Source organism: Brienomyrus brachyistius, chromosome 1, assembly GCF_023856365.1.
Source record: "Brienomyrus brachyistius isolate T26 chromosome 1, BBRACH_0.4, whole genome shotgun sequence".
Lineage (NCBI taxonomy): Eukaryota > Metazoa > Chordata > Actinopteri > Osteoglossiformes > Mormyridae > Brienomyrus > Brienomyrus brachyistius.
In genome coordinates this window covers 36,299,467-36,325,072 of record NC_064533.1, presented here as the reverse complement: position 1 = coordinate 36,325,072, position 25,606 = coordinate 36,299,467, and the positions used below count along the sequence as shown (strand labels likewise).

The 25,606-nt window shown below is 45.0% G+C and overlaps 1 protein-coding gene across 2 annotated transcripts in view; it reads right to left on the bottom strand.

Moving 5' to 3' along the window:
* Positions 1–22,432, bottom strand: part of cdk15 (cyclin-dependent kinase 15) — a 28,798-nt gene extending 6,366 nt beyond the window's left edge. Inside the window, exons 1-12 of one of the 2 annotated variants that reach the window (XM_049026298.1) lie at positions 22,123–22,432; positions 17,372–17,403; positions 12,632–12,778; positions 12,450–12,544; positions 11,813–11,892; positions 11,586–11,680; positions 11,401–11,463; positions 10,394–10,517; positions 9,003–9,123; positions 8,000–8,093; positions 6,416–6,479; positions 2,021–2,069 (exon numbers count right to left, since the gene is read on the bottom strand). In XM_049026298.1, coding sequence (XP_048882255.1) covers positions 2,021–2,069; positions 6,416–6,479; positions 8,000–8,093; positions 9,003–9,123; positions 10,394–10,517; positions 11,401–11,463; positions 11,586–11,680; positions 11,813–11,892; positions 12,450–12,544; positions 12,632–12,778; positions 17,372–17,403; positions 22,123–22,168 — 1,010 coding nt within the window. In that variant the 5' untranslated portion in view covers positions 22,169–22,432. The other variant, XM_049026288.1, reaches the window with a different exon arrangement.
* Between the last annotated feature and the right edge of the window lie 3,174 nt (positions 22,433–25,606).

Below are 25,606 nucleotides of genomic sequence, written 5' to 3'. Positions count from 1 at the left end.
TGAGCACACAAGCACCGCACAGGACGGCCATCTGGCTACCCGGACGACTCCACAAGCCCGAAACACGGCTCCCACTGACCCAACCAATAAGCTGCCACATTGTCATTATTTCTGAAACACTTCCTCCCTGTTCGGGGGAATGTGATCCAACAATGAACATATGAGCATGCATAACACCCTGTTCTTCTCTACATGAGAAGCTTCTGAATGGTTTTCTGTGGCATGCCTATTTAAAACGGTGAACTCACAGCATCAGCCTGGCTATTGACGGCCAAATGTGAGAGTGCAGGACCTTATGTTTAATCACGTCACGTTTAATCACGTCACGTTTAATCACGTCACGTTTAATCACGTCTCCATTGTTCTTCCAGCCTCATACAGTGGTAGGGGCTTCTTACTTTTGAATAGTACTGTATTTTTTTATATTTGCATATTCTTGACAAAGTTGCATGTCATAAAATAAGAATAAGCTCCAAGTGGATTACATTAGCCAGTCATCTTCAGTTATTTATAAGAGATGTATATTTTAACAGTTACATATTCATAACTAATGTTAAAAGACTACCAAAGATAGAACTTGTACTACATTTTGAGCTGGAGTTTTCTGTGGTGGTAGGATATGTGGACCTCATTTATCTTGCCAAGATGGGTTGAGTTTTGATATATATGTAAAAAAATGCAGGATCATGCATAGTACCTTCGTGATCGAATGGTAAATTTGTCTTCTTGTATTATTTTCGTGTGCTGAGGCCCTGTACTCTATAGGCGATGATGGAGAGTCTTATTTGGCTCTGCAGAATCCCTTAAACAGGCATGACGGTGAATCATTAGGGCCCCAGTCTTTAATGGTCGCGGTGACGTTAGTAATGTCAGTTACTCTCCATTCTCCCCTCAGGTCTCAGCCTTATGCCGTCTGATAAACACGTTTGACCGTTTGCCAGCTGCATTTTCTCTGGTTGCTTTTCATTTCTCTTTTAGGAAATGCATTTTTACCAGGGGTGCTTGTACGTTTTTGTCCGTTTGCTTGTTTTTACAGGAGTAATTCTGGTTGAAAATCTGCCCAAAGGTACATCAGCAAACTGCAGCAGTACTCGCACCCTCCCATGAGGCCCCCCCACCCCCCGCCCCCTTTCCAGTCTCCCCACCCTGTCCCACGAGCTTCTCCTTTCTGCCTCCCAGCCAATCTCCTGTCCAGTGGAAAAAGCCGTCTACAGTAACAGGACATTGCTGTAAATTTCCACCCTGCCCGGTCAGCACCCTTCTGGCACCTGGGGGGGGGGGGGGGGGGGCTCAGCAGGCATACTGGGGAGTCCCCCCCCCCCCCGTGCTGTTTGTTATTCTGTAGCTGAGCCCTGGCGAGGATGACTTACACGTGTCATTACTGGGGTAGTGTTACACCTGCATTGCTATATGCCGGTGTAGCTGCTCAGCTTTCCTGTAAATTCACGCATCTATGGCACTATTTTCCTCTTGATATAATGGTGTTCTGGCAACTGTTCGTAAATCAGTGCTCACCGTTTTTGGGATTCTGTGTGTGTGATTATAATGAGAACAAATCATGGTGTAACAGTGTGTGTGTTGGGGGGGGATCTGTAAAATATAAAAATAAAAAAAATAATAATAAAAATTTTCTATGCAACTTGATATACTGTGCAGGATCCAGTCCATCACCAGGGTCTGTGAATTGAAACACTCAGCAAATGCATTCCTCTTCCTGTGCCACTGATGGGAAGCAGGATGTCACTCCGCTAGGGACACAAATATCCACAGTGCTCACAAAGCTGGTCCTCTTTACCCCTACACCTCCCCTCCCAAAAAACCCTTTTGACAAGTACTGTTTAAATGAAGGACATGTTCCGTAAAGGGATCTGCACTTACGTCCGTTAGATTGCTGCCTCATCATGCACACAGATATGTACATATATTCAGTCTCACTGAATACACACATGGCACAGACCCTGCAGGGTGAAAGGTTTTATCTGTGTGAGACGTATTTGCCAACGTGCTGCTTCAGCGATACCTTTTCCAAACATTCCGGAATTGCCGCGGCTCACAAGGGAGGAACCACTCTGTGGGAAGGAGGAAAAAGATGTCAAAGATCAATATCTCACTGGCACAAATGCCTCCATAAAGCAGACAACAAATGAGCCAACACTGTAATCCTTAAACCTTTAAATGTGTCTCTTTTCATCCCTTAAGAAACTTTTTCTCATTCACTCACTCGTTCACCCGCTGGCTTACTCACTCACAGATCAATTATTCTTACACAAATCCAATTCAAGTGGCATTTAGCTGCTTCTCACAAAATTGACTATGAGTAACTGCATTGCCCTTGTGTCCTGCCAGTGTCCTGCCAGTGTCCTGCCAGTGATGTCTGTGTGTTACTGTTTATTCTGCATGCTTAGTCAGATGCTGTTATGGGAATGTGGGCGCAGTAACCTGAGCTTTGATTTCCTGGCTTACCAGGAGGTGCTGTGGTTTAACTCTAATCAGTCTTCCCAGATGTGGGAGGCGGATGTTTCTGAGTATTGAGTACTGAGCCATGGCTCCTGGCTGGACATCTTCCAGTCGTTGCAACAATCCGCGTGTCACAATAAAAGCGTCACAATGCAGTGTGGCGTCAGTGAAAGTTTCCGGGTCACATGGGTTTGTTTGTAATAGAAGCAGTCATCTGCGGGGATCGGATGAGCTCGTGTGGGTTCCTGCCGTGGCACAGAAACGTCAGCGGATGCCGCTAATAAGCACCTACACTGGCCTTTACACGCCTCTCTTTTCAGTAGCAGTTATTTCGGTCCTCACTGTCGAGTCATTAAGATCAAAGTTTCAGGTGAGCCCTTTTTAAGGAAGTTTGCGAACAGTGGGCATGGGGGTGGGGCGCATGACGCACGCAGCCCCCCAGCCGTCCCCTCAAAGCCTGCGGCCTCTCACCACCGTGGTACCTCCCTGGGCCACCCTGATGTGCTGCTGAAAGCTGCTTAGTCTGGCCTTCCCAGTGTGGCTGGTGCTGCCCCCCCCCCCCCCCCCCCGAGACGACAGGAGTGAGGAACCCTTCTCTGTGGGGTAACACGAACACTCACACTGCCTCTGCAGCCGCCCCCGCCTGGGCCTCTTCTCCATGCTTGGCCTGTTACCTGGTAGTTGTGAAACTCCGCTTGCTGCCTAATTAATTTGTTCGCTCTCCCTCTTTGTCCTGCCTACCCCCCTCCCCATTTCATTTGTATGCCTAATGGTCTTTACTGCTGCCTTTATCTGTTTTTATGTTAAAACTTCAATGCCATTTTACAGAGACTGTAAGCAACCTGGCAAAAGCTACGTTTGAAAGCCCCGACGGCTTTTGCTTTACTCGCTCGGTATTCATTCTGGGGCACCGTCTGGCAACAGTATCCCCCAGGACTAAAGAGACTCGCTTTGTTCCGAAGGGCTGCATGTGTCTGGTTTTGGGAGCCAGTGCGTGTGGAACATCTGGACCGCGATCCATCATCGTGAATGTGTTTGCGCACACGCGTGTGGTCAATGCTGCACGTCAGCGTGTCACAGGCTCGCGTGTCTCTAGGTGCGCCTGCCTGCCAGGGGCACGACAGCACGCTCGCTGGGGCTCCTTAGCTAAGCACTTTGTGCTCGATCCAGAATTACACAGAATTCCAGGCAACTGGCTCACTGGCTCTTGAATGTTGTACAGCGCAGCTGTATGTGGAAAAAACCAGCACAGCATCCCCCCCACGACAACGCCTGCATGTCCTCCCGGCCCTCTCCCTCCCCGTTCTGTGATCCCACCTCAGGATGATGCTGGGCCAGTTACGGGACGGGGGGGGGGCGTGTGTGTCAGAGTCACGCTGACCTTCTGTGGGATCTGTGTCTGAGGAACCTGCTGCTTGACACATGCCAGGCCCTATTACAGCATATCCCCTCTGATGGACTTATTCCACGACCAGGGTTCATTTTTCCCAGATGACATTGCAGGCGCAGGTCACATGGCAATAGATGGTCATGATTAAAAGCTGCCGGTGGCAAAACCCAGAACGAAGAAGAATCTCCACAAAAAATGGCATCTTCAAGAAGATTTGAGAAAGCCAGATATGATGGGCGGGTGTTTTAAACCATGGCTTGTTTGTACAGCTCAAATGAAGCCATGACCTCAGTCACAGTTTCAGCCCTGATTCCTTAGCCTGTCGGCTGGCTACAGAGGAAATACCTACGTGACTCTGACCAGAGGCTAGAGCTCCTGGTCCGCACCATGTCCGCTCGCTTGCCTCTCTCCCTAAAAAGTTGCTCGTTTTTGGAACAGACCATGTCATGGTTGGAAGCTGGCCAGCTGGACAGCATTTTATTTTTTCTGTGGGTGCAATTACAGTTTGATTAATTTCTTTTCAGCAGGAAATCATTATATTGTAAACCGAGTTGCTGCAGACATTTTTTCTTTCCTAAACCTGATTTTGTTAATCTGCCAGAGATGATGGTACTGCGAGATGGGAAGCATGTGTGTGTGTGTGTGTGTGTGTGTGTGTGTGTGTGTGTGTGTGTGTGTTTGTGCATTTAGGTCCTAAAAAGAGCAGAAAGCCGTGGGGAGATAGCAGATGTGTGAACTGGCATTAGACAAGGAGGGCACAGCTGTGTAGAATTACAGGCTGACATACTTCAGTGCCAAGGCTGGCAGGCCTTGCTGCCCGGCGCCATGTCAGCGAGCGGGCAGTGAAAGGGGAGGGATGGGGCATCACAGAGGCCCCCGACCAGCAAAGGGATTGCAGGACACCACTGCAGACGCATCACCAGGACTCACCACAGGCTTTGCACGTATCCCTAGCCAAGCTGAGACTGCACGACCTTAAAGGGTTTCCATAAGTTGCCTTATTCCTGGTGGGTTCGTCCCTGCTGGCCGTCAAGGATCATTAGGCTGCCCTCTATGCAAGACGTCCGAGCTTCAGAGAGCAAATAGGAGCCGGAGCATGCAGACCTTTAGGAATGTTCCATTTTTTGATAGAACATATAGGATAAATAATCTTTTTTTTTTTTTTTTTTTGAAAATTGTTTTCAAATGACGTATTTTAAATCATTGTTTTAGATTGAAATGAAATTTAATTTGTCAAAACAAGCATGGATTTTTCATGAAGGTCTAGGCAGTTTTACCCTGGTCATCAACCAATGATTAATCCTAAAGGGAAGGAAACAGCATTTCCTTTGGAACAAATCTGAGAGGTAATACATTAGTGCTTATGGAACTTATATTTTCAGTACATTATCAGGCAGACACCTGCAGACACTGACAAACCACCATCAATGGGAGAGTGCCTGGGGAAAGCCGAATGACTGCTGCAGGGAATATGCCAGTTTTGTCCAGTTTTTATGCTTTATTTCTGTATTTATGTAATTGGTTTGTTTGTTATATTTTGACTAGAGCTACATCACATGCGGCCAATATACTTTCAGGATAAATAGATCAGTATTATTCTCTCATTAGTCAGAACACCTCCCACACTACTACATATGTAAATTCAAGTAATCATAATTACCAGCAAGTTCTCCTAAACTTCTGCATTAGTCATCTCACACACTCAGCATTTGAAAAGATGGGGAGGCTTTACGAGGAAAATCATAGGAGAGACTCTATTGCCTCAGAATGAGCAGGTGGCTTGCAGATGAGTTGGTGGTTTCATAGTTGCTAATGACTTAGCTCAAGGTGCACACACATAAGAATATTTGAGCTCACCCATAATTCCCTGTGCTTTTTATGCAAAAATATTGTAATATCCTATATTCAGTATTTGGAATCACACAAACACACTTCCATGGACTGCATTATATTGATATGGTTGGATTTGACAAGTTGAAGGAATCCAGAAATCTCAAGCCAGCCATTTCCAGAAGGAACGAGCCAGTCACTGAATGTTCTGATTTTCCTGACATATGACAAAAGTTAATAATTGGTGGTAGAGGAATCCAGATGGAAGAACAAGCTATTACAATTATCTATTCTAGCTTATAACAAATTTAATAGTGGGAGGGAATGTCTGTTTCTGACTATGCTCCTTCTTTGACATCCTTAAATATATCCACTTGAAAAAACAAATCTCTTCAAACGCGCTGCTCTCGTAATGGAATAGCCCCTAGACTATTTGTTTAGCTGGGAGCAGCACCCTGAACTGCTAACACTAAGACTTCACTTCCACCCTTTCCCAAAAGACTCACTGCTCCTCCTATCTATACTCTTCACATGGCAGCTGTTTCAGTATCAAAACCATGAATTGGGCTGCATTTTCCTGCTGTGCCTTTCTGCCCCCTGGTGGCGAGAATGAGGACTGACCTGGCTAATTTTCACTGTCACTGATCAAGTTGCATATTAAAACCCAGTCCTGATATACGTTGACTACAAAGGAGGTAGGCTAGTAATGAATAAGTCATGGGGAGGGGGCACTCTAACCTGGTTTGTGATTGGGCAGCTCATTGACCCCAGGCCAGGTTTCCTCTGTTGGAACGCCCAGCACCTGAGGATAAGCAAATAAAAGAGGAATAAAATGAGCCACAAATCCAGCCTCCACATGCTCTGCATATATTCCAAAACAACAGCAACTCCACATACTAAAATGTCACAGAAGGGCTGAGTGTGGAATTTTTTTTTTTGCATGATGTGCATCCAAAACCACTGAAGTTAAAATTAATTCCTTAACTCGTTTTTGTTTCATGTGTTAAAACTGGTATCATCATCCCTTCACATGCTTCACATACACAAAAGAAATGTAATAAAGGATCAAAATGACGCCATAATATTACTTTCCTTGATGATCAATTTCAGTCAACAAAAATTTCAGTCAACTCCCTATTCACTCTCTACACCCCCCTTGCTGATGAGCCTGTGGCTATATAACCCATAATCACACAGCATAGCTACCATAAAACATGAAGCGGTTGAGCAAGACCAATACAAAAAATTTAAACCAACATGTCGCCAACAGTTAACATCAGAAGACATATTTCACTCGCTACAGGATCTGAGTCAACCGTCCATTTGAGTCTCGCAGGTGCCAGTGTTGAACTGCCAAGACAAAAGCTACCAGAACAAGCCGTATATGCCAAGCTCCTGTGAGGGGCTTTGCTAGTGTCAACACAGGAAATTAAAGGTAATCAGGCATTTTATGGAAATGTATGCAAATACATGAAATGAGCCGAAACGTAAGGGCTACAGGTTTAGCAGAACCTCTGAAGACTTTTATTACTTGAATCAAGGCTGTAATTTTAATATACAATGGGGGGGGACATCCACCCCAAAATTCAGATGTGCTCACTATGTCCCTCCCACATATATTATAATTACAGCTTTAGTCCCCCCTCTTGGTACCCATGGACAAGGCCTTGACTTGAATAGTTTAATACTTAATAGTTGAACACGGTTCACTCAGATCGGCAGTGCATGTGTGACTCAAATCCATAGTTGAATCTGCTGACAGTTGCTATTATAACAAACTCACAAATTGATATCTTAAGAAATCACATTATTTGTAATTCCTGAAACATATTCTCTGCTAAACTAAATGAGATAACTTTTTTTTGTGCAACTTAAACAGAGAGTTGGCATCGTGCTTCTGTCGACCGCTTCGATCACCTTTTGGGTTGCGGCTTTGCAGATTCTTAGATTTATCTGAACTACGAATCCACACATTCATGGATAATTGCTCTGATAAAATGAGCAAAGTCTAGAAATAAAACATGACTTGTATTTACTTGGCAAAAACAAACGTGCATTATTTTGTACGTGTTCCAAACATAATAAAAAATAATGAAATCACTGGATTTTGTAAGATTCACCTTTGACTTGTTTGGGAATGCAATAAATCCAATACTTTATTAGTGAGTAGGTATACTTTATTGTTCCTTATGGTTAGAATTACTCTATGACTCAATCAGCGCTTATCAGTGTTACACAATTTGTGTAGCGATTCCACAGTGATTTGATCAAATATTTGGGTGAGTAAGACACAAACAGAAGAGCAGAAGGATTTATACTCACTGCCCAGATCTTCTGCAGCTGCTCAAAAGCATCTGCTACCCCCGGGAACGCTGGTGCCCCCTGGAGCATCTCAATAAAAATGCAGCCAGCACCCCTACAATAAAACAGAATACATTGCTGGTATATGTTTCATTTGCATATACAACACTACAGGCGTTAGCTCTCACTTTTTGGCAGGCAAGTCTTTTTAAGCAGCACCAGAAGAAGGTTGTGCTGGGGTTTTACAAAGAAATCCCAGAGGTTAAAACATCATACCTCAGCAGATAGGAATGACATACGAGGATGATGAAATATTTAAGAAACAAATATTCTCCATGGCTGTTCAGTGTTATACAAAATATAAACTAAACTGAACTAAAGACAGGATTGACCAGCAAGTTATTAAATACTTTGCTTATCCTATAATATGCTTGATATTGTATGTCTCTGTTACAGCATTGGAGGAAAAACATTGTGTGTTTTGCACATAATATCATCAATAAATAAATGCGTATCAGATGACATATCTATTCATTGATGTGTCTTTATCATCATCATGGAATCTGAGCTTGTAGACTTGAAGATGTCAGATTTGTACAGTCTTAAATCTCAGTGATGCCTGACATTATGTTAGAAACACCATCCCACTATCATTAATAGGCAGGCTGATTTGAACATATTTATTTATATGTGTGTTTGCACTGCTGTGCCAGCTATTGATGGAAAAGTTGTCCTTCTTATCAACTTCCAAACATTTGTTTTTAATGTGAAGCTGTGTGCTAACTAGATATCCTTCAAGGGATGTCTTCTCCAGCCAAAGAAATAAAACTTTTATTAGAAAGGCAACATAATTTGAGATATGTTTACCAGGGAAAGGCAGTGGGAAAGGCTCATAAGTGAAAGTCTTTGCGGCCCAAAGTTCTCAATTGCTAGTAAGACTTTTCAGTTTGCAGATGGTTTTCAACAATGAGGTTGGTGAGTCACCTAGACTGAGCCTTGGCCCTTAAGGGTGACAGTCCCTTACCAGATGTCCAGAGCTGTGGAGTAATCAGTGGAGCCCATCAAAACATCTGGGGGTCTGTACCACAGTGTCACCACTTCAGAGGAGTAGGTCTGGCTGGGAATGGACTTGGAACGGGCCAGACCTGAGAATAAGCATCTCTGGTTGGAACTGGACAATGGAACAGCCCAATATACTATCAACAAACTGCTAAATAACATTGAAGGAGATTGACATTGGAAAAGATTGAGTTACTTCTGCTAAGAAGCAGACGCTGGGAAGGTCTGAATGACTCTGAGCTGAAGCCTGACACTAGAACTTCTAGAACATGTCAGTTGACACCAGAGACTATGTCTGAGAGACTGTGGTTCCTATAGTCCCATGACTGTTTTCACAGATTGGGTGTGATGTCACTTTCCTTGTCAGAGCTGTAGAGGGGATCACGGCTTAAGGCAAACCCCAAACTACAAAGGATAAACACACAATACATCTGTCTGTAAGATGTTTTCTCCACTTATTTTATGGTTTACAGAGATGTCTGATTGTGGTTATGCAAGGAATAACTCCAAAAGGGAAAAAAGGAGGGAGGGATGTTAGAATCTAGAAACATTTACTTTAAAGACCCACGTTCACCCAAAGTTAACTCAAAAGGCTTGTGTTAAAGAGCCAGCCTTGATGGTGTAATCTAAGGGCAGGGTATCTGACACTGAAGTCTCACTCAGTCTCACTCAGCTGCGTAGAGCTTTCTGCTGGTGGATACAGTGAGGTCTTGGGATTGTCACAAAGGTATAATAGCACAAAAAGATCAAAGATTCCTTCAATTCTGCTCTGCAGCAGCCTTCTTATTTTTCATTGATCTGGAGAGTGAATTGCTGACAGGGGTTTAAAAGGCTGGACTGAAGTGATCGTAATCAATTGAAAACCATATCTGGCCTTGTTTGGAGTCTCAATAATTGAGAACGAGTAGCAGAAAGGGCTCCATTCCAAGGCTCGTGGCATGAAAAATGCATTTTAATTTGACCATAAAATATGTGAGAAGATGTTGCATTCCTTTCTGAAAACCTCTATGCTCTGTCTGTTTCACATTTAGTTCAAAAAGATGAGGTGGTCACTTGTCAAGCACATTAAAACATAACGTTCACATTTTTTGGAGTTGTGGGGCCAACAGTCATCTTTGGGGGGCTTTAGGAAGGACACTGCACCACAGTAATGCCATCCGCAATTTCTGTCTTAATATTTACTTGATGCTTTTATCAAAATGCCTTACAGTAGAGGGAAGGGTCACAATTCATGGATGCTTCCTGGAATTTTAACACATGACCTTTATATTGTTAATACAAGCCTCCATTTGTTGGCCTACAGGAGCTTCAGGCCTCTTGCAGTCAATGTAATAGGTCTGGTTGTCTAGAGCCTACCGAAGTCTGCCAGCTTCAACTCTCCCAAATAGCTGATGAGAAGATTTTGAGGTTTGAGGTCCCGGTGAAGGATCCTACGCCCGTGGATATAGGAGAGACCTCGGAGTAGCTGGAACATGAAGATCTGGCAAAGGGAGAGTGATGAAGATGTACAAGAAGAGAGTGAGAATGTGTTAGGAGAAGAGCAGAGACAGATGGCTTTTAAGGCTCATTGCAGCAATTGATTGGAGCAAAAGATAAATAAAGTGAAATTACACATCCTCCCCAGTCATGTGTCATGAGTGTGACCTTTCAATGAGCCGGTGATGGTTTAGTGTATCTTATTTCATAGTCTAAATCCTGCCTCAGAGCCTCCAGATGCTTACCTTTGATATGTACGTCTGCTTCCCATTTCCCAGGCTAATCGGACAGAGAGCATCTGCAGCTCCTTTGAGCTGCCTGTCAGAGCTCATTAGAAGGAAAGCACATGGAGTCAGGCTGCCAGCTCTTCAGCAGCGGCCAGGTAACCAGATCTTACCAATCTACTCTCGTGTTAAGAGTCATCCTGCAACTATTTCTATGTTGACTTTGGCCCCAGTAGAAGCCCAACTATCCTGAAGACCTTGACAAACGCACACACAGACACTCTCACGCTGGATATACCTCCCCAGCACTCACAGTCAGTATAGATTATTAACACAGTCTTACATGTTATATCTACATGAAGTGTGCCAAAATCAAGCTTCATGATAGATACATACATGATAAATTTGTATGGTGATGGGGAGTCAGGGAAAGTGTACCTAAAAGGAATCCCACCCTGGCAGTCTGTGTATATATGTGTATCTAACAAGCTGTACATGACAAGCCGCTGCTTTGACTGCACTGGCCTGGCATTTCTCATACCCTAAGCAGTCCTTCAAGTGAGATATCATGATAATAATTTAAAGCAAACCAACGATCACCCATGATCCCTATTGGTCAGTATTTGAGTGACGTCACAGGTCCAGGCAACGGTACACCCTTACCCTCACATTGTAGGAGTGCAGTCCCCCTGGGTGTTGAGTCATGTACTGGGCTAGGTCTGTTTGCTGGAGAAGCGGAATTGAGAGACAGTAGGTCAGCAATGTAAATGCCTGTGTAAATGGTGTGAGAGTTACAGGCCAAATCACTGGGGAAGTTCAATATAGTCAAAGTGAGGCCTCGAACTTACCACATATTCAAAGACAAAGGTGAGTGACTCTCGTGTGTGAATGATGTCATGCAGAAGGACGATGTTGGCATGTTTCAGGCCCTTCAGCAGAGAGGCTGGAAAGCTCACAAGAATAAGGACTAAAGCAGCTAAACACAGCTGAAGTTCATTTACTCCTGTTAACAATGAAGGCCAGAAGCCCTGAAGCTAATTAATTCCGCAGCGTAACTCATCGCCTGCTTTACTACCTTCTCGGATGGCTGTGAAGGGGATCCCCTCCTCTGTTTTCATGCGTATGACCTTCAAAGCCACCAGGTGGCCGTTTATCCTGCACAGAGGGAAGAGTGATGGTTTGTTGCCATGTAGGAACATGCAGGGGGCTTGACCAGGCCCCCTGAAACAGCGTACTCAAAGAATACTCCAATCCTGAAATATTCCATGTGACTTTCTTGCTAAAGTAATCAGGTTCTGTGGTCGAAGCCCAATCCATGGCAGCTCATGGGTGCTGGTGCTCAGTGGTCCTGTACTAAACATGCACTGGATGCTATAGCAGTAAACATGACCCTATGACCCTATAATACTATAAAATGTTTACAGGCTAAAAGTTCTGTCTTCTCTCCCTAATCGCATATTAAGTATGAACTTTCAGGAACCTGAAGTTGTTTAATAAAACTGTACATCATCCAAATAACATGGCAAAATATTGGGAGCACAAGTTTATGGATAATACTCATTTTTTATTGTTTTTTTGTAAATTAAGGGCTTGCAGTTTGGCTTCCTTGGGTATAAGAGTTAACTGTACCAAACACCAATCCTTGGCCTTTTACATACTGGGTGGAAGGGATGTGTCAGGTGCCCGCACTGCAGAGGTTTCTTAACACTGACCGGCTTATTCCCTTGTACACTGTGGCATAACTTCCCTCCCCCAGCTTCTCCAAATTCAAGTAGGATGTGGCTGTACCAAACTGGAGACCAGTTTTCTGCAGGGATGAAGAGACTTAAGACGCTCACGCAGTGATACTGAAGCGGGTAAATTAAAAACACTAATATGCAAAGAAGCCACTCACCCACTGGAATTCATTTTCAAAATTTTTGCCTCCCATGGGGTCACTGTTACTTCGTGACCTTTGAACCCGAAGGCGGCGGACTTGCAGTGTGTGGAACCAGTGTGGCTGGGCTTCTGGGGAGTAGGGAGCATCTGCCGGGTCATTGAGCTGGCAAGGATTGGGGGGGGGGGGTTTAGGAAATGAACCCAATGAGAGATAGACAGTATGGTTCAGATCATATGACTGCAACAGAAAGCTGGGGTTTGATTTCTTGGAGTGAGGTTGAGAAACTAAATATAATTCATTTAGATTTGGAGATTCTTCACATATTCTGTGCTTCTGCGTGTCCCTGCATTTTACTGCTGCAGCTCCACATCGAAAAGCAGTTAAAGCAATATTTACCATGAAGCACTGCGGCCCAGTTAACACATTTCCTTATTTACACACTGAGCTGCGGGCAGACAAACCATAAAGACAACTGCAGCTGGAAAAGAATGCGAGGAAGAAAGTGGGCAAGAGCGATGAAGCCACTGACAGCGGCATCAAAGCTGGTCCTGCTAATGTACAGGGAGATGATTTGGGATCCATGGGTCACTTTGTACTCAGTGGAATTGCCTGCACTCGGTTTCTGTTGATGCTGCAGATTTATGGTGTCTATTCATTAGCTGGCAGCACTACTGGGCTGGAGGTGAACATGATTTGATCGAGGGTCCAGCCAAAAAGAACTTTGTAGGAGTGAAACAGTGTCTTAGTGCCTCCTGTCAATCATATCTTGGAATAATCCACATAAACTTTGGCAGCAAAAGAATGTAAACTCATCTCTATCCCCCGCCCCCACCTTCTCTCCATTCCATTATTCTATTAATTTCATTTCCCATACTTCCTTTGTTTATTTTGACAGAAGCTCCTCTAGCGCAGTGCTACGGTTGGAAGGTCTGTGTATTGCCCACTGAGCCGCTGTGTGGCTTTGTGTGTTTGGTCTCTGTGCCTACGATTAGAAAATTGCTGGTTCAAATCCCTTGGGTGGGTGAATAGTTGAATCTCTGTTGTGCCTTTGAGGAAGGCCCTTAACACACCCCCCCCCCACCCGCCCTGTGTGTCAGCTATATAGCTGTCCCTGCGCTCTGACCCCCAACTTCCTCCTCATGTATGTGCACAAATGGCCAATAAAAGAACCATGCTCTTCAAAAAGGATAATCGACAGACAACTTGTATGACAACAATATGATTACTTAGCAGATTTTTTTGTCTGAAGCCGTGTACCAAATGAGGCAGTTAGGTTACGGTTCCAAAGAGTGACCAGGCTTGGTCATTGTGCAAAGCTCTGACACCTATTTACGCCCCAGCAGCCAGGCAGACAAACGCATCTTTCTCTACCTCGGGTAGCTTCAGTGACACCTCTGCCTGCTTCTCCGCTGACGGCTGTTTCTTGTCCTCAACGCCTCTTGCTGTCTCTCTCCAGCAGCTACAGCAACTCTCCCGGACACACGCCAGTCCCATGTCCCAGATCCTCCACCGCTAATCCTCCACCATGTCCTCTATCCCTGAGCCACTACCTCACTCCCTCCTGCTTTCCAATGTAGCGAAGATCCCGCAGCTCATGTGACCGGTATGAACATGTCCCAAAGCATGGTCTCATGACTCATTTGGGGGAAAAAAAACATTTAAAATTTTGCTTCCTTTAATTGGAACAAAGGGGTCTATTCATCAAATGACATTAACAAAAAAAAATAAAGTGATGGAAAGTTAGGGCTAGAATAAAGGAAGAATGATCAAATGTATAAAGCAGGTCTCGTCTGTTCATAGCATTTAGAGGAACAAAGGGCAGGAAGCCTTTATTACTGCACCACCAAAAGGACGAGACTACAGTCATGAAACTCCAGCAGAGTGTAAGCCAGTGTGGGAAGGCCTGTCTGAGTGCTTACATGTGACTGCGTGAGATCACATGTTGCAGTGGGCATGCTGAATTTGCAGTGCTAGGTTAGTATGTTATATTTAAGTCACTTTATGTTATATGTAATTTATTATTTTACTCTAAAGAGTACGCATTACCACATGCAATTCATATATGTAGTTACTTTGATGCATTTGAAAATATAACTGTATTAATAGTAACTGTGATGATGTTTCATAACAGTTCATACTGGTTGCATGGCCCTTTGCAGCCCCCATAACTGACAAATGTAATTTGTATCCTTGTCTTAGTGGAACCTGGTTCTCCGCTGTTCTGATATTGGATTGAGAGCAGCTGCTTCCATTTATGGATGCACTGTGTGCAAAATGCTCTCTTCACACCCTCAAACTACCACTTTTCTCATGTTTATATACACCAATTTACTGGGAGCTCTGGGAAGATACTTAGGATTATCAATCAGAGGGTAGCTGCTGAAGAGAAAATAAGGAACATTTGTGTTATAACATTATATACAGGATTTTGTGTTAATGTTTCATGGATTTAATGTAATCTAATCCTTATTCTGCAGAGAATATTAATGCATGTATTGTGGTTTGCTTTGCCACATGTCTCAAGCTGTGACAATGTATTGAATGTCATGGTGGATGCTGGTCTGTGCTATTTTGGTCCCTGGCATCCAAGAGAATTTGTTTTCCTTAGCAAACAATTGTGCTTGTTGACTAAACAGAATTTGGGATTAAAAAGGGTGAAAAGGTCACCAAAAAATGCAGAACACACCGCCGTGCCGGTTAGATGCACTATCTGTGCATTTTGACAGTGCAGAACCCTTTTCTGCCCTCAAAAGGAGGTATAACAGGATGTCTGGTAAATCTTATAGCTTAGAATTCATGTCCTTTCGTGCTGTACAGGTCACCCTGGCAGGTTTTAGCAGCCCAGATCTAAAAATACAGCACACTGCCTCTGCCCTGTCTGCCGGCCTGCTGATTCAGAGAAGAGGTGTTTCTCTGCTTAATTATCGAAGACTACTCTCTCTTTTTTTTATTGTTGAGTCATTTGATTACAATATTTATTTGATATTATTGCATTTGAATGTGTTTAGACCACAGCATGCCAATCTGTAAAGTTCATAATAGGCTGTGTTTCATGATCATGCCCGCTAGTGAAGGAGATGCTCACTGGACATAATCCACACGTCGCCCCCTTCAGGTGCTGACGCTTCCTTTAGGGAATGGAGCAGGACTGAAATTGTGACCTTTTATGTCACCAATCATTTTCCTTCACGTGAAGCTACAAATTCCGTCTGGCTAATATATTTCCTTTGATGTCTACAGATCTTTAAAATATGGCTGCAGTAGTATGACTGGGAAAAATTCAGCTTCATGGCATTTTCCCTCCTGTATCACCTCCGTGTGATACATGTCAGCATAGAGAAGTCTTCCAGGCACTACGGTTTTGGATCTGCTTGAAACTTTGCGGTTTCTGCTAAATTTAATGATATATAGTCGTGTAAGACTGTGACACGGAAACTTTAAAATCTTCCTGGACACCACAGTTTCAAAATGGCTCAGTGAATTCATGCTTTGACTCACCAATTACATGTTTACTGTTTCCATTGTATTCTGCTTCATAATACTAGTGAATATTCTTATGAACAACCACTTCCTGTTGCCTTCAGCCCTGTCCGCGAAGATGAGGGCGACAGCCGGTATCTGCCGTCGTGTGCTGCCGAGCTCGCGTGCGTGTAGACGTGCACCGTCTGCGCTCCCACCCCCCCCCCGTTTGTGTTTACGACCACACGCAGTACACTGCCCAGCCAGCTCTGCGGGGGCAGCCTCTGTTTTATATAGAAAAGCGCATAAAGTGAAAACGAGCCGGGGTCACGCACACGAGCCGCGGCAGAGAGCGTGTGCGTGTGAGCGGCTGGGTCATGCCCAGCGCCCCGCTGAGATGCCCGCGCGCACGCCAACCCTGGCCAGCTTTTATACGGTCTGCGTCTTCTCTCCCAAACCGCATTATTTCATTTTACTGTTTTTTTTTACATTTTATGTCTTTTACTTCCTGACATTTTTCACAATAACATACTGATATAGCGTGTGCATGGGGCTTTTCTTAGCGTGGTTTGACACCCCCGACTATGAGAGCTAACCAAGTCTGACAGCCAGCGGTGGGATCTGAGCACAATGGCTGCCATTGGCTGAACCTCTCAGAGAGAGGGGAAGGGGAGAGGTATAAAGAGTGGGGCTGTAGGAAGGTTCTTGTGCTATTCCTGTCCAGCTTTATAAGGGTGCAGCCTCTTGCAGCATCACCCTCTATTGCATATGAGCAGGGAGACTAACAACCACATGTAATCTGAGTTAGTGTTCAGGATGTGGCAACTATCTGAGAAGAGTCAGTGCAGGGTCATGGTGCAGGAATCAGTGTTCAGCAGAGAGGGCCGTGGTGTTCAGTAGAGATGGCTGTGTTCCAGGATTATCGTACAACAGAGAGATGTGGTGTTCAAAACAGAGGGCTGTGATGTTCAGTAGAGTTGGCTGTGTTCCAGGGTTATAACAGTAAACAATAAAACAATAAAGCGTGTGTGAAGGAGAGAGCAGGAAACGGGAGTAAAGATGCTCGGGGGAAGTAAAGCCGAGTAATAGGAGAGTAACTGCCGACAGTCAATTCAGTGGTTTACTCATGTCTAAAGAGGGTCAGCTCATTCTAGGGCAGCTGTTGTGTGCTTGGTTCGCCTCAGACACTCTGAGTGCCAAGTGTGTGTCAGTATGTCCCTCATACACTCAGGGGGTATCAGAGCTCGGGAATGCAGCGGCGTGTCAAAGTGCCTTATGAACAGCACGGTGCCTTACCTCCTCGTATCCCAGGTGTCTTTGCTTGAGACCTGGTAAGAACAAGCCAGAGAGAAAGAGAAAAAAAACAAAAACCAGTCAGGACCATGAGTAAATCAGCAGGCTGTTTTAACGGGGAAGAAGAGATACACATATGAAAGCTACACCCTGGCCCCAAAATGACTGAATCATGATGCATTATGATCACTGCACCAGTGATACACATGCTGGTGTTTTACAGCCGGGGAGGGAGGCAGTGTAGTAAGAAAATACAGAACAATACAGTGTATTTATATCTTTTTAATTACATACTAGATTTCCTTTGACGGCTTTAGATTTATCGATTTTCTAGGGCTCACAAGGTGATATGAATATGTAAATAATATTGAGTAGTCCACCTCAGTATCTTGTCAGTATTTCCCCCCCCCCCCGTGTCTGCATGGGTGTCCTCTTGGTTCTCTTGGGGTCCCCCCAGCACATGGTTAACCTAACCACGTGGTTCGGTGAGCAGGTGTTGCTATATTGCCCACGGTGTGTGATGGACTCAGTGGTGGTTGAAGTCCACATGGAACTCTAGGAGCAGCACACAGTCCGCGGTTGGGGGGGGGGGGGGGTGCCAGTGACAGTGTGCCCTGTGTATCCCTACACGGGATAAGTTGTAATGTACGAGTCGTCCACCTCTGGCAAGGTGGCAGTAGAGTTTCTCTGGGAACGTTCTAGGAAACACTGTCCTGTGCAGTAAACTGCTTATGTGGGGAGCCTGAAAAATGAGTTTTCCAGCACATTGGTGGGGTAACTGTGATGACAGACGCAGATGTGTTTGAATGTTTGAATAAAAACTTTTTTATGATGTTTATTATTTCATCAAATTTACTGTGTAATAACTATGGCTCTTTTTTGTACTCTGCAGATAATGATCAATTGGGAAGCAATTAATTCCGGTACCAAACGGTACTCTTTTTTTCAGTGGTCATAAAAAATTTATCAGCTTCAGCAGCTAATGGTTACAGAAGACAGACATATGCGTTATAGAATGCTGGTATGAGGACTGGATACAAATATCTGATCAATATACGTAGCCTGAATTATTCCAGTGAATTCATCCATCCACCTTCCATTAGCCAATACATGGTCATGGTGAACCTGGAGCCAATCACAGGCAGCACAGAGCACAGGGTCATAGCGAGCCTGGAGCCTATCACAGACAGCACAGAGCACAGGGTCATGGTGAACCTGGAGCCAATCACAGACAGCACAGAGCACAGGGTCATGGTGAGCCTGGAGCCTATCGTAGGCAGTACAAAGCCCATGGTCATGGTGAGCCTGAGCCTATCGCAGGCAGCTCAGAGCACAGGGTTATAGTGAACCTGGAGCCAATCACAGGCAGCACAGGGCACAGGGTCATAGCGAGCCTGGAGCCTATCGCAGACAGCACGGAGCACAGGGTCATGGTGAACCTGGAGCCAATCACAGGCATCACAGGGCACATGGTCATAGTGAGCCTGGAGCCTATCGCAGGCAGCACGGAGCACAGGGTCATACCGAGCTTGGAGCCTATTGCAGGCAGCACAGGGCACAGGGTCATAGCGAGCCTGGAGCCTATTGCAGACAGCACAGAGCACAGGGTCATACCGAGCTTGGAGCCTATTGCAGGCAGCACAGGGCACAGGGTCATAGCGAGCCTGGAGCCTATCACAGACAGCACAGAGCACAGGGTCATGGTGAGCCTGGAGCCTATCGCAGACAGCACAGAGCACAAGGTCATAGCGAGCTTGGAGCCAGTCACAGATATCACAGAGCACAGGGTCATAGCGAGCCTGGAGGCTATCGCAGACAGCACAGAGCACAGGGTCATGGTGAGCTTGGAGCCAGTCACAGACAGCACAGAGCACAGGGTCATAGCGAGCCTGGAGCCTATCGCAGGCAGCATGGAGCACAGGGTCATGGTGAGCCTGGAGCCTATCGCAGGTAGCACAGAGCACAGGGTCATAGCGAGCCTGGAGCCTATCGCAGACAGCACAGAGCACAGGGTCATAGCGAGCCTGGAGCCTATCACAGGCAGCATGGAGCACAGGGTCATGGAGAGCCTGGAGCCTATCGCAGGTAGCACAGAGCACAGGGTCATAGCGAGCCTGGAGCCTATCGCAGACAGCACAGAGCACCGGGTCATGGTGAGCCTGGAGCCTATCACAGACAGCACAGAGCACAGGGTCATAGCGAGCCTGGAGCCTATCACAGACAGCACAGAGCACAGGGTCATAGCTAGCCTGGAGCCTATCGCAGACAGCACAGAGCACAGGGTCATAGCGAGCCTGGAGCCTATCACAGGCAGCATGGAGCACAGGGTCATGGTGAGCCTGGAGCCTATCGCAGGTAGCACAGAGCACAGGGTCATAGCGAGCCTGGAGCTTATCGCAGACAGCACAGAGCACAGGGTCATAGCGAGCCTGGAGCCTATCGCTGGCAGCACAGAGCACAGGGTCATGGTGAGCCTGGAGCCTATCACAGACAGCACAGAGCACAGGGTCATAGCGAGCCTGGAGCCTATCGCAGGCAGCACAGAGCACATGGTCATGGTGAGCCTGGAGCCTATCACAGACAGCATGGAGCACAGGGTCATGGTGAGCCTGGAGCCTATCGCAGACAGCACAGAGTACAGGGTCATAGCGAGCCTGGAGCCTATCGCAGGCAGCACAGAGCACAGGGTCATGGTGAGCCTGGAGCCTATCACAGGCAGCACGGAGCACAGGTTCATGGTGAAGGCAGTCCATCATGGGCCACACACACTATGGAGAGACACTAGTTCACTTTTCCATGTTTGGACTGCTGTATTAAACCGGAGGTCCTTCACTGCCCTTCAAAGCCAAAGCACAATAACTGCATATTTTTTCAGAATTGAGTTTTGCCCGTAAACACGCCTCTTAGGTTCTGTTATATCCTGTGACAAATTACCATAATTCCGCTATGCTCAGTTTTGAATAAGTACACTGTCAATTATGCACCTACTACAGATATGTGAGTGGTTGTCAAAAAACATTTCTCAGTTTCACCATCAGCATAGTTCCCGTGTTTCACTTTTGGGGGCAGTGTAGGAATCAGGCAAACAGGGAGAACATCAGTCTGTTCAACTGGGAGTCGAACCCACAACCTTGTGGTGTGAAGTAGCAGGGCTGCCTGATGGATGAAGCAAGATACTTCACACCCAAGTACACTTGTAATAATTGATTTTTAAACAAAACCCTATATCTTCTATCTATTATTAGATCAGTTTTTAATGATACTGAAATCCAGCCACAGTAATTATGTGGTTGAATTGACCAACATCAGTGGTCCGTATGTTAATTTGGCAGAATGGAGATTTTAATTCTCCTTCTTCTTCTTTTTATCCTCTCACAGGGAGGCACCATTCTGCTATGCTTCCCGAACCAGCCATGTGTCTCTGGCCTTTTTAACTGCGAGAGACGTTCACCATCATTCTCAGGCCTTATCAGTATTCTTAAGGCAAAGTTTCCTCGCAGGCTTACAAGGCGAGATTGCTCCCCCCCCATTAAGCTCTGATGGTTGTGCCTGGCGTGTGTGCAGAGTCTAACAGCCATGCAGACCTCTGACCTGACTGACAGCCGGATCTCTGGCCCTGTTCCTGGTTCTCTCTTTTTTCGACGTGCTCTAATTTTAACCTAATGTCAAGTCCCGTGAGTTAGTGCCCTACAGATGACAAAGGAGATTTCAAACATTAGCTCATTAGATATTTGCATTTGTTTGGGGAGAAACTTGTGACATTCCTATACACCCTAAGACATTTTATTTCTGGTGGCTTAGTTTCGGGATGATGGCAAAATGCCCAGGGCATGTGTGCTTCTGGCAAAGGTACAAACTACACTCAAAGAAATTACATAATGTATGGGTGGGATGAGACAAAAACAGTCTATCTCCAGTTAAGATTGACACCCCGTGGGACCCCTCTGCAGCCATGGGAGGTGTTTGCTGACGCATGCACTGGCAGTTAGGGTATTTACTTAAAGATGACATCACCCATTCTGCAGTTGTGGGAGTGTACAGGGTCCGGCCCGGGGCGCTTCTCATCCGGTAGGCCTCCCCTGGGATGCTGACCAGCCTGCTGTGAGCTCTGACTGATCGATCTCATTGACAGCCTCATTAAGTGCCTGCCAGAGACAGGCAGCAGAATCACAGTGTTGCCTGCTGTTGGCTGCCTCCTGTTGGCAACCTTCCTGAACAGCAATCAGGAGTGCCGCCGGCGCGTCTGCAGGCCCGCGCTCTGCGTGTGACGGCCGTACTTCACGTCTCCCACGGTCCACGCTAACGCGTTTATGTCTGCAGCAAGTTGGAGCAGGCTCCCCCAGCAGAAACTCATAAATCTCCCCACTACTCTCGGCGCTGCAGCTCGCGGAGCCCACGGGGAGGGTACACTCCATCCGACCTCCCCTCTTTTGTCCACTACTGAAGCGCCGACCAGTTTTGTTTACGCCATTCCTCCTGCCTGACACCTCTGCGGATCACTTGAAATATGCAAATCGACAAGGCTCGCGCACAACGCCCGGGGAAACGGCAGTGTGAGGCACAGAGATGCATAGAAATAGACTGATTTTTAGACTAATGGTACAGTAGCCTTACACCAGTGGCACCCCTACGTTACTTAATAACTCAGGGGTAATAAACTGAGGTTATAAATGCGGATGGAAATGCGATTCAGGTTAGCTGCTCGTCTGCACTACCGCCAGTGTTTACTTGTCATGGCTGGGTAACATGCTCACCTAGGCGATGGAATGCCTCTGTCGCTGCCTGTCGCAGGCTCTGCATCCTCAGGCTTCCGGAAAACGCCGTCGGGAGTCTCACTTGGATCTAAGCATCTTCAGCGCCCACTCCGGCACCACCTCTGGCCGCTCATTCCAGCTCAGTTCTGCGTGCAAAGGCTAATGATGGCAGCCCGACAGATACTGCAATCCTCAGATGTTTCCCTCTTCAGGAGTAGACCAAAACAGTTCTCACTCTTAATTCAGCTCTCTCCGTCTCTCTCTCTCTCTCTCTCTCTCTCTTGCGCTCACTCTCTTTCCCTCACCCTGGGGATGCTGCACTGTGTCTGTCTCCTGCTGTTGTCGCTGCTGCCAGGAATAGCCACCAACCAATCAGCATGTGAGGAATAGCCACCATCCAATCATTGGCAGGACAAATAAGAGGGGGGGTTCTATGCCAAATTTAAAAGTTTTAAGTGCATAATTTAAGGTGTCATGCTTTCGCAAAAGCCGTTTTTAAAAATGTAACAAGGGAGTCGTTGATGAGTCTTCTATTTTTATTGCATTTGCTGGTTCTCATTACACTGAAGGAAATTCACATGAATTATATCATGCAGTAGATGTATTGACTTCTCCCTGTGTACACTGTGTGCATTTTTCTGCAACAAATCAGTAAGGGCAACAGGTGCATTCTATATATATATATAAATGGATTGTGAAGAATAAAAATGTAAGCAATGTAAATATATTATATTATATATTATGCTATAGATATTCCTGAATGGATGGATTATAGCTTAAACAAAAGACAGTATAACAGAGTATGTGGTTTTAAGCAGTGACTCTGTTTTTATCTGTTTGGGAGTCACACACTAAGCAGCCAGTTGAATAATTGCTGCTAATGAAATTTGACATTAAAATCTATCATAGAGGGCTGAAAAATTATTGGTATATAAATAGTATAGACAGTATTCAGCACTGATAGATCGACCCTTGAATATAACTGAATGTATTACAATCCATGTGTATACTATGCTTGGTCTTTTTATAATATGGAAACCCGAGTTTTCAAATGTGTAATTGTGTGGGCCTCTTATTGGAAAGAGACCCATTAGCAGTGACGGACTCCTCCCTCTCGGCTAACTTTCGTCTCGCCTGCACCTGAAGACCCTGGACTGCAGCAGATGGCCCCCACAGGTGAGGGTGTATCTGAACAAGGCGTTCCACCCGGACTCCTAGGTGATCACCGTCTGTTTCTCCTCTTTGACTCCCAGCTTCCTAAAGTGTTCAGGGTGGAGCTGAAGTCATCTTGACGTGTTTCCTAAAAACCAGCTCTTTGTGTTCACGTAGTTCATTAAATTTTTTAGCTTATGGGATGTTTTATGTAAATTTCTACAATGTTTATTTGTGCTTCCCATTTCAGTTAAGTAATATAAGCAGAGGTCTCATTACTGAAGATCATTCATTTGTTTATACTAGTTGAGAAATCACCCAGCCTGTGTCTGCTATTGCCTGTGACATCAGCCACATAATTCCTCACGACTCCCATGGGTAGCTTTGAGAAATGAGCCAGCTAGTGTAAAAGCAAAGCCCTTCATGACACAGATATACATATTGAGTTAGAGTGACACAGTGCTCAATGCCACTATAACTATCGTACAACAGCGACCAGAAAGTAAGATCCTCAGTGCTATTTATTATTATATATCACAATCTTGTTTTCAATTTCTCTATGAACATGTCAGCAGTTTGACCTTGATCATGTGTGACTGCGAGCACGTCTTGCTCAAGGAATTTCGGATTGAGAGAGAATGGAACTAAGAATCCCGTTTTAGATACCAGCCTCATTAATACTGACATTTACAGTCACCACAAAGAGGTCTGATACTCATGCACTTTTAATCAGAAGGCAGAGTGTAAATCACGGCACATTTATTTGACTTTCTGCGGTTCCTATAATCATCATCTCTCGTTAAAATGCTGTATTCATTGTACTTAGGGACTTCCATCCATCCATCCATCCATCCATCCATCCATCCATCTTGTTCCCTGCCTTTCATCCATAGCCTCCAGGATAGGCTTTGGACACCTGCGATGCTAAATTGGACTTCTGTTATAAAAAATGTTCCCCTGAATAGCTTTTTGGAGTAAAAGTGGAGCTGGGGATGCTGTAATCTCTTTACCTACTCAGTAATGCATATTTTCCAGTGACATGAAGAGGGTGAAAGTAAAATTGATGGTGAAGAGTTGTGATGTGATCCAGTGTTCTGTTTTTCTGTTACTTTGTGCAGCAGCAATGCTAGAAAGCAAATTTCTAATGAAGGAAGTCCTCCAAGTAGGTGAGATTCAGAGCAGATAATTCTTGTGAAATAATATAGACTGCAGCCCAAGGTAAATTTCAACCTTGAGAGAGAACAGCTTCAGTTTGATATTCTCTTTTTATTATCCCAGTTTTAAATTATCCTAATGATTAGCAACACCAGCTGAGATACTGTATAGGGTGACACTTGTACAGCAGATGTCCTCGATGAAACACTTTGGGCAACTGAGACACAGTAATTCAACTGGCCGGATGTGGAGTGAAGAGGGATCCGGAAGCCAGGAAAAACCCACAGAAACACACCAAACTCTCAGGAAAAATGTTAGAGAATCGGTCACCTAAAGTGTTTTTTTCCCTGTGTGATACTAAGACATGTGCACTGTACTGGGACAAGCGCACTGTACTCTGGTTGAGGAGACCACATAACAGTTATTTATGCATAGATTGCAGCTCAGTTTCACCCTTATTAATACTGTTAAAAAAATTCCTCTCTGGTCTTGGTGAATGACCTTGCTTAAGATTATGTCATCAACATATGCTGTTATCCTGACTTTATAAAAGTATCCAAACAAGAGTAACATGCTCTTAGGCAGAACTGACTATGTGAACAATAAAGACTCAAATGATCAACATGTCAGTGAATAGTAAGCATGTAGTATACAGTACAATGTACAATTTATCATAGAATGCCACTGGCATTCATTTAGGAATCCGTAGGAGAAAATGGAGGCAGGTCGTATGATACTAGCCATATTTATTAAATTACCCTAACTGGATTAGCAGTTACAGTAGATGGATGAAATTCAATCATGAAATGATGAAGAACTTCTGCAGAATCCAAAAGCTGGCATGCAAAACTAAAATATGCGTCACTCTAAACGGGAGTAATTTAATCAAACTGAAAAAAAAACATCGTCCAACCTTCCAGGTGTAATTCATCGGTGCAAAAAACCACATTCATGCAATAAAAAGCCTCAAAGTAGTAAGACTACTTCATAATAGTAAGACAAATTCATAGTGCAAATTGCATTAAAATGCTAAAATATTAAGGAAATGATGTAACTAGGGGTGTCTGTGTGCGTTTCTAGAATTGTAAGTACCCTAATTTGGGGGTGTGGCAGTTTGAGACCTCACTGGCCAGAGGCTCTCTTGGATTTCATTCCCACTGCACTGTTCATTGATTTT